Here is a 9,645-nt window from a genome sequence, read left to right on the forward strand (position 1 = left end):
CCTGAATAATGATCCCTGAGCCCTCGTGTAATTTTTAGGATTTTTGTAAAACAAGAAGGAATCTGTACTCTGTAACTTAAGTGAAAACAAAATGGCAAAAAGATCAGTTGTTGGCCAGACAGCTAGTAAAAGTTATCTACTTTACTATTTAAATGTAATGAAAAAATATTCACCCCAGTATATTACTAAATAAGATGCAAAAGTTAATCTACTGTAAAGGCACTTGTCTTCTGGTCCATCCTTACACTTTTAGTTTTATTAACACCAGAGATCAATAGCAGTTCACATTTTGCCTCGTTTTTCTGCTCCCAGTAGTTCTGTTTTAGTTCATCACTATTGTATGTATCTTACTTATAACCCTTGTCTTTTTTTTTTCTGTAAGGTCTGAGACAGATAGAAATCTCCAAATGTCGATATAACCAGGACAGGGTGTGTGGCTGTCAGACAGGATATTTTAAACGTCCAATGGGAGACACCTTCAAATGTCTAGAATGCTCTCATTGCGGAAATAACAGCAATGTTGTCAAACCATGTAAATATGCATTTTACCATTTACATAGTTGCCAAAGTTTCCATTATCATATCAGTTCAATTCAGTTTATTGTCAATATACTTTATAGTTCAATTTAAATGATTAATATTTTTCTAATTTCACTGGTGCAGTAAAATCCAAAATGGTGACAAAAGAGTTCAAATTTCTGATGACAATAGCAGTGGCAATAAGTATTCTTAAATATGGAAAAAAAATCAATGTATATAAATGTCAGATCTACAAGATGTGCCAGAAAAATAATGGAACTGAGCTTCAGAATGGTTTGTAACATTGACTCAATAAGGCTAACTAATTAATAGTTAAGGTAATAACCTATTGAAAGTCATGACTGATAGGAGTTTAATGGTACATACATAAATAAAAGAAAATGTGTGTTTCAATCACATTTTAGCTGTAAAAAGTGACAGGATAAATATAAAAAAAATCAAATTGTGTTGTTTGTGTATTTGTTCATTCTGTTTATCTGCTTTCTTCTAGGTTTTGACAACATTGACACAGTCTGTAAATGTCAAGACAATTACTTCAAAGGTGACAATGACAAGAACTGCAAGCATTGCTCAGAGTAAGGAGTATTTAATTATTATTCTTTTTCATTAGCTGTAACATTAATTAATGTTTCGTTGCATTATGCTCAGTCATTGCTAACAACAATATAAAATGGCATTATTTCAGTGCCTTGCTGAATATTTATCAAAATCAGTTTTTACTTTGTTTCATATAATTTTAATACTGGAAATTTTAAAAGTGGTAAAAATGATGTCTCAATTAGAATACGTAATACGAAAACCTTTCAGATTGACACTCTTCCCAAGCAAGGTTAGTGGTGCAGTGGTTGTTGATTAATATGTGCTAATATTCCTTTGTCTGAAGGTAAATTCATATTAAATCAATATTAATATTAAGCCATACTACTCGCAGAGTAACACCTCTAAAGTATTCCCATTGACACGTACAGAAAAACATTACCACACAATATAAATATAGCTACTCTATGCCCCTACATGTACATGACGTTTACATTGTGATGTAAATTGTTTTTGGAAAAGCATAGCAAAAATTCATTTTCAAAAGGATAAGACACTTTGAAATGCACTATATATTTTTATCATGTTTTGTTTTTAAAGGAAAAAGCGCATAAATGCACTGTTTTCTGAAATTATCTGAGATTTATGTTTTGCACTATACTCTGTTTAAATTGCTTTATTAGACATTTGTATCTTATTACTGTATATCTATGTCTTTGTAAAGAGGGAATGAGTGCATATTGTAAAATAATGTCACTGATGTGGTAAGGAACAGGAGTTGTTTTACATCAGATGAGCAGATGTGGATGGTGCTGAACATTAAGATGATTAGTTAAAGTATTCCATCTGTACAAAGCCATTGGACCTTAAAATACACGTAAAAAATGGTGTGGAATGGTCTCTTCCATATAAATTTCACGTTAGTGATACTCTTGGAGAATCCCTCAACTGCACAATTAATATACAGTACAATAAAGTACATTAATATATATTTTTATTTATTTATATTTTTTATGTACCCAAATAAATGTAGATTAAAATGAACAGTAAACTGAACCAAGTGAACAACTTAATATTTAAATTGAAACTGAACACTTTGGGTCAAATGAAGTAAACAAGCTGCACAGATAGATTGGTAAAGAGGTGGCTTAATGCCTCTATCCACATCGACCTTTACAGATTTAGGTGTGTGTATTTATATGTGTTCATCAAACATGTGCGATGGTAGGGCAAATTAGCTGTGAACTATGTTCACTTATAAAATTTCTTGGAGTGTGTGTATGCATGCGCACACAACTGTGTCTGCATACTTTATATATTTAAATTATGTACATCAAAAAATACTCATGCAAAAATGATGCAAACCAATGCGTCTAGTTCAATGACTACATAGAGCAGACTACAAAAATCCTGGTTAAATTAAACAATTCCTGCAGAAGTTATCATTGGACATACTGTAGGTCAAACCACTATTGAAGGATACTGATATTGATCCTAGTAATTGGATGTTAAGTGCTTTGAGTAGGTTAATAAAAGTGCTATATAAATGTGATTAATTATTATTATTATATGAGAGTACTGAACCAAACTGTGCCAAAAACAATAGGCCCCGAAGCCTCTAATAAGGCAAACAGAGTGCAACTTGTTTGAAAAAGAGAGGTCAATTTTTTTTATTGTTATTTATACGTTATTACAGTACATAGGTTTCCACAGGCACACATAAAGACACAGATGTTAAAATCAACCTTTATCTGTGTTTTAAATATCATAAAACTATAATCTGAAATTAACTCGATAAGGAATTTTTGACCCCATCTCCAAACTTCTATTTATATTTAAGAAAAAACAGAATCCTTACACTCAGTGCTGGGGTGCTTACTTACAATCAATAAGATTTCACGATAATATGTTATTTAAAAACATCTCATATTTTAAAACATTGATAAAAAAGTATCAAGTTGAATGTAATCCATATTATCAAGTTAATTACTTAAATATATATTGCAAACAGGACTTTTGACCATGAAGCAAAGTTGGCACCAGGATAAATTTAGTAGGAGCCACTAGATTTTTCACTGGGATTGGAGACAATTCATGATTACAATACAAATAAAGCCCACATTATATTTGGTTTATAACAAGTAAGTTTGAGAGTACATAAGCAACAGAATCCTGCACAATACAACACTGGTGGATTGCACTGCAGCAAACCAAACGTATGTTGTGTTACTCAAAAACATTTTAAGGAGGCACTAGTAGTTTTTGTTTTTTATTTTTGCTTTTTGGGTATTTGTTTTAAGTTCATATGTGATTTTATTACCTACTAGGGGGTTACCTTGTGCTCACTTTGTTCACCAACCCCCCACCCCCCCTTTGCCTGCGCTATGCGCCAGCCACTTCGTGTCTCTGCCGCTCGTGTTGTAAAGGGGGTGAGGGGGTTGGGGGCTGAACGCATCCCAAGGAGACGCAAACACTCCTCTGAAACCCCCTCTTAGACAGTGATACAATGGGAAACAGGTTTTTTTTTTTTTTTTGCCTCCTCTTTGCTCGATCAGCTGCTGAATTGCTGCTGCTGCCGTGCCACATGATCTGCATCTCGCACAGCGCTTCGAACATTTAAAAGTCTGTACAGCAGCTCTCCTACTCTTTGTCTGAGCGTGGTTAAATCTTTTGGCATAAAGTCCAGTCTCGCAGGATGTGAGTTCTTATATTTTTTAAAAAGGGAATAAGAATCTGAAAATCTAACAAAATCACATTAAAGTTTGATAACTTCTGAAAAGAATGATACCAAACATATAATGTATATGTAGGTTTTAAAATAAGCCTGATTTAAAGTGTGACAAAAAATGTGACATAAAATCATTGCACAAAATTTGTTGCACTTTTAGGCCCAGGATTTTATATATAGAGAGTAGATTTCAAATGAATTCATAATTTGTATAATCAGTACCAATTTCCTTCCTGCATTGCATTTTGGGTTGCTTCATCAGTATATATTTTTGACGTTGTTAGACATAACTCATGCCACAGGTAATGTGATATTGAAGAAGTTGTTGCTGTAAGAAAACCCTCACTAGGTTCACACTATATCTTTTTGGAATCAACAACTCAATACAGGGTGCATATTGTTGGTTTTCAAAGAAAATATTTTAAACCAGCCAACAGTTCTCTTACAGACTGACTATACCCTTTTACCAACTTGTAAGGCACCATTCAGTTTTCTGCTGGAAATAGCATTTAATTTAATTTTATAATATTGTTATCAAGTTACTTTTCCTTTCCATTATCTCATCATAATGTAGACAGATACCATCATGATATGATTTAAGATCCTATTTTCTGCTGACAAATTTTAGATAGTTGTTCAGCATATTCGATAGTCTTCAGACATTGAGTGCACAAGTATAAACAACGGAAATGGTGAAATCTTGGACCATTAAAAATAGCAAATACTAAAATATTGTCACTCAAAACAAACCTTTTTTTTCCTTTTCACCCTGTTAAGTCAAGAGTCATAATTTAGCTGAAACTGAAATGACATTTCCTGTTTGGATTTAAAGCCCCTGCCATATTTGTTAAGTCAAAATGCTATTTCACAAGAAGACTTACATTATTTTCATCAAATAACCAAAGTCAGGTGGCTTCTAATCTAGTAGAAATAGATACAAGTAGGAATAACTACTATTTGGTCTGAAGGACTGTTTAACCATTTGACATATTCCTAATAAATAATACACATCAGTAGAAAATGCAGAAAGTCATTAAAATAGGAAAGACTTAGATGATTTATTATGTATAACCATGTGTCCATATAGTTTATTTTGTTTGTGTCCTGCTCTCATGTTTCTTTTATCCCTTTTATATTCGCAACCTGATCCATAGTCAATCTGCAGTTTTTTTGAAACTGGAGATAATGTCCTCTTGATAATTTATCACACCAATAATAATGGCAAAAGAGCCACAGATATAAAACTGTGTTTATTGTCTAAAAGTAAACAACATTAGGGAGGAACAGGAAAAAGACCAATGTCAAAGAAGACAAACCCTGCTGCCTGCCAGTCTGTGCAGGTCTTTCTACATACGTACAGCAGTTACAGATTTCTTATGAAGTGGCTCCCTCACTTACATATCTTTTAAGTCCCCTTCTATATCTCTTTTTCTCTCTCTCTCTCTGTTTTCCTACTCACATGACCCTGGCCTTCAATTTAACTAACCCCCTGGCTTTATATTCTGTGCTTATTAGCAGGCCCTTGTTGGCCGGACCTAGAGCTCTCTCTAGAGGTCTTCATTTTCCTGGCACCACTGAAGACTTAGCACTTCAAGGCTAACAGCTCAAAGTTGCTCACCAGCTAGAGTCCATAAAGGGAACAACAAAGATCTTTGAAAAAACCCCCTTCTACCTTGGGGCTTGTTGTGTGCCCTCTAGCAGGACTGAGGCACAGTGAATGCTTATAGAATACCATCTGTGTACGAAATAAATAAATTATAATTTAAATGATAATATGAAAATTTATTGTGGCATACTGTATGTAAATGAGTCATTAAATTGCGAGAAGTGCATAATTAAACAAAAGTCATTTCACTGTTATGAAATGCAAATTCTTATTTTTATTTTGGTTTAATAATGTAGTTATATCAATTTTTTATTGCAGGCTTTATGACAAAATGGCCCTATTTTAGGAGCTGTTGTAGTTTAACAGTGGAGTTTTCCAAATAGCATGGTTCCGAATGGCATATTAAAGTCCCAGCCCCATTTATTTTACAGTTCATTTTCTCATGATTAGCACTGGTTAATCATTTGCTTTCAATCACTTTCACCTTGTAGCATGCAGAAGACTACCAAAGATCTTTAGAACTTTTTTTCTTGCATTCGGACATGCAACACACCTACCCGTAAGAACTGGGATAGTTTGTTTGGTACTCACAATTTAAGGTCAACAAATCAGTGAATAAATACAACAAATCAGCAAAGTCAGTTTAACCTGCAGATCTCAAAATTGACATTGCACATTGTCTCATTCAGATAAGACCAACAAGAAATCTAAATAATATTCAATGTAAAAGTTTCCTTTTTAACCTGTATTGATCCAATGTGAATTAAGTTAGGTGTGGAAGAAGTATCAGTGGTGAACATTTTCTGTGCCTTTTTATATTTATTCTATAATTGCAAATTATTGACACTGAATGAATTTTGATAGTTAACTAAAATCTTATATTAGATAAAGTACATCCAAGTGCACAAAGATCTCATTTATGTATTTATAACCTTTATTGAATGGACCAAGTTATCCAACACTAATGTACGTTTCTCTCATTTCTCCACAGGTGTGGAGATCACCACGACAGCAGTTGCAAGTCAGCATGTCCAGCGCTGGTCACAAAATCCAATAGTGGTAAATATCTCTAGTGCTGCTGTAATGGCATAGAAAGTTGGGCAAAAAATCTTAGTTGCATGATGCACGAAAAGTCTTAACTCTGAAGTTAAGAACATTTGTTGATGTGTTATTGGCTGACTGATACCTGCATAAGCCACTAGCCTAGGCTTGCAAGTCACAGTAAAATCATGAATTAATAAATAGTATGTTGGCAGCCAAAATGCCCTTGCATAAAGAGAGAGACAGTTACATTCTTTTTTTTTTTTTCTAAGCAAATTTTGTGCTCAGTAGTTTGAGGGTGAGAACAGGCATGGCAACGTTTATTCTAAAATTATGACCATTACCAACTTTAGATGATGTCTAGTGTGATTTTTATAAACATTTGAAGCACACTTTTGATTGTAATTTTTTTAATATTTACTGAAGGGTGAAAAAAGCTTTGGGCATTAACATTGCTTGAATTTCAAATCTTCTTTTTGGATTTTGCTTGTTATCCCATTTTTTTATTTAAGTTTGTATTTACAGTATATGTAGACATTAGCAGAAATCACAATAAGCATAATATCATGTTTTGATACAGTGACCATGCCTGTATTTTGTAATCCCTGGACAGTAGCTATGCTTACTCAAGAAAATCCTAGGTGTCCCAAGCAAAGCATTGTGAGCCAGTAATACTGCATGCTTTGCTGCTAATGCTGTTCCTTCTACAAGGGGAGATTCTTATGTATAATAATGTCGGGAATGTATGTTTGTGTGTAGCGCACTGTTAGTACCTTGCTTCTACATATAATATCTGTAGTCAATCTAACCCCATATTTCTAGTTTCTTTTTTTCATTAAAGAAATGTTTCTTTTTTTGATTTGTAGACAAAAACGACCTTTGGCAAAACCTATGCATCGCTGCACTTTCTGTTCTTGGCCTTTGTTTAATTGCCTTCAGTGCATGGAAGGTCTTCAAACATATAAAACCCAGATCTGTCACAGTATATGATAATGGTAAGGAGCAAGTTATAAATGATGTTTACCTTCTTATGTGTGTATGTCTAATGAGGTAGATAATTTGTTTTCCCCAATTATAATTGTCTTTTTTTTTTTTTTTTTTAAGTTTGTCCCACTGAGCCAACAATTTCACAAGGCACAACGGTAACTAAACTCTATACATATTTACATATGTTTGTAGTAGGGTGTCTGTGAATATGATAACCTGTCTTGGAATAAGCATTTAAGGAAATTTAATTGGGAATTATTTACATTGGAGCAGCTGAACAAAACCTTAAGTGAAACTACTGTAAATTAATCACATTTTATTTTTAATTTTAAGTTTCCCATACAGCTGCCAATTGGGAAGGGGATTCAAGAGACAGCCACTCCAGAATGTGTGTCTGCTGTTCAGTCAAGAAGCCCCACTGCTCAGCTTCCTGATTGTATTCCCCAGTGCACAGATAGTAAGTAACTGAGTGATTATCATCATTTATTCAGCTGTCATTTTTTTTCCCTCCCCGTAACCATTTCAATTTCCATACTTTTTCTTTCTTCCCAGGTCCCTTTTTCTATTACTCAATTATCAAAGTTGTGCCAGTCAATTGCTGGAAAGAGTTTATCCGTAGATTGGGCCTTAGTGACCATGAGATTGAGGTTATTCAGCGTGACCATCCGTATTGTTTCAGAGATGCACAGTATGAAATGATGCGTCGGTGGAGGATGAAAAATGGGCCTGTGATGCCAGGAATGCTGACAGTCACCCTAACAGACATGGAATTAGCTGGCTGTGCCGAAGAACTTTACAGCAAGTTGAAGTGGCAGGCCTAAACAATTATGAAGGAATGAGTCAGTTCTCCACTGTGATGGACATTATAGTAGCAGTAGGAAAACTATTACTCAATGTCTAGTCTTCTCTAGAAAACTACAAGATACACTCAAGTTTGAGTATACTGAGTGATCAGTAGAACATGGTTTTTTTTTTTTTTGCAGCTGATTTTAGAAAAAGATACTATCGGAGCCTCCTAACCACAAGCAAGCTGCTGCAACACATATGGCATTACATTATTGGAGTGGATTCACTACATTTGGTATTTAAGCAGCATTTGTGTCTGCTTGAAACTTTGGAAAGGACAGGTCTGGCTTCCAATGACCCTGAATAAAATTATGTGAGTTTGAAAATGTTATGTTGATTGCCAGTGATTATATTTAATGCTTACCGTCATCTGGTGGCCTAGGGTTATGAATCTTGTGTTTTGTCATCTTCTACACCTGGCAAACTTCATCTACACATAACTTGTATTCCTAATATAAGCCTGCAACAAGTGAAAGTTTCCAAGAGAGATCATTTAAAGGATTAATGTGGTTCCTGAGGCGTTAAGCTGCACCAAGGTATCTACGTTTTGATAAAGAAACCACTTCATTTACTTGTTGCATCAGTCTGTGTATACTGCAGGCCTAACCTGTGCACAGTCATACAGATGAGTTTTGCCACCTATGTTATGAGACACTATAAAAATAGTTCAATTTTTTTTTTTTTTTTTGTGATAAACCCCATCACGCTGCACTTTAAAGGGCATGACCAATGTCTAGGTACACACAGAGATGTTCATTTACATAGTGGATTTTGAACCTATGTCCTTGATCTTAAGGTTCATCCGCTTAATCACCGAATTCCAAGGTATCTATGCAGTACCTTTAATCCATTTTTAGTACATTTACTACAATCTTATAAGGCCCACAACTTATTCCATAGGGAAGGGTCTCAAACATTAAAGGCTTTCTTTACAAAAATTAAATAATGATAAAAAACAAGTATAATTTTTGTTTTACCTTAACAGTAAATGTTAAGATTACCAAGTCAGATGTTCCTGGATTCAAATATTTTATGAGTAACTCTTAAAATGTGCTTTTTACTGATATTATACATTTATTTTTTTATGAAATTAAAATATGAGTTTAATAATTAAGAATTATGCTTCAGTTATTTTTATCATTTGTTAATTAAAATTGTGATGATTCTCCCCATAAATCTCTATCAGATAGGTTTTATGCAAGCCCAGTATCTTTTACTGGTGATGGTTATACATCAAAAAGTTAACTCTATTTATTAAGAATTTTAAAACAAATGACACCGCTTTCCTACATAGTCACTTTCCTTTGCGATGCAATTTTCCCAGCGTCATGCCAAATTTTTAATGCCCAATTTCTACTCC

General features: G+C 34.0%; 1 protein-coding gene across 1 annotated transcript in view; it reads left to right on the forward strand.

Annotated features, from left to right (window-relative positions):
- Positions 1-8,616, forward strand: part of tnfrsf1a (tumor necrosis factor receptor superfamily, member 1a) — a 32,434-nt gene extending 23,818 nt beyond the window's left edge. Inside the window, exons 4-10 of the mRNA XM_039763680.1 lie at positions 383-532; positions 1,031-1,115; positions 6,403-6,470; positions 7,319-7,447; positions 7,557-7,594; positions 7,773-7,896; positions 7,992-8,616. Of these exons, the coding sequence (XP_039619614.1) occupies positions 383-532; positions 1,031-1,115; positions 6,403-6,470; positions 7,319-7,447; positions 7,557-7,594; positions 7,773-7,896; positions 7,992-8,260 (863 nt within the window). The 3' untranslated portion in view covers positions 8,261-8,616. The remainder of the gene's footprint in view (positions 1-382; positions 533-1,030; positions 1,116-6,402; positions 6,471-7,318; positions 7,448-7,556; positions 7,595-7,772; positions 7,897-7,991) is intronic.
- Positions 8,617-9,645: the final 1,029 nt, after the last annotated feature.

The sequence above is a fragment of the Polypterus senegalus genome, chromosome 9, assembly GCF_016835505.1.
Source record: "Polypterus senegalus isolate Bchr_013 chromosome 9, ASM1683550v1, whole genome shotgun sequence".
NCBI lineage: Eukaryota > Metazoa > Chordata > Cladistia > Polypteriformes > Polypteridae > Polypterus > Polypterus senegalus.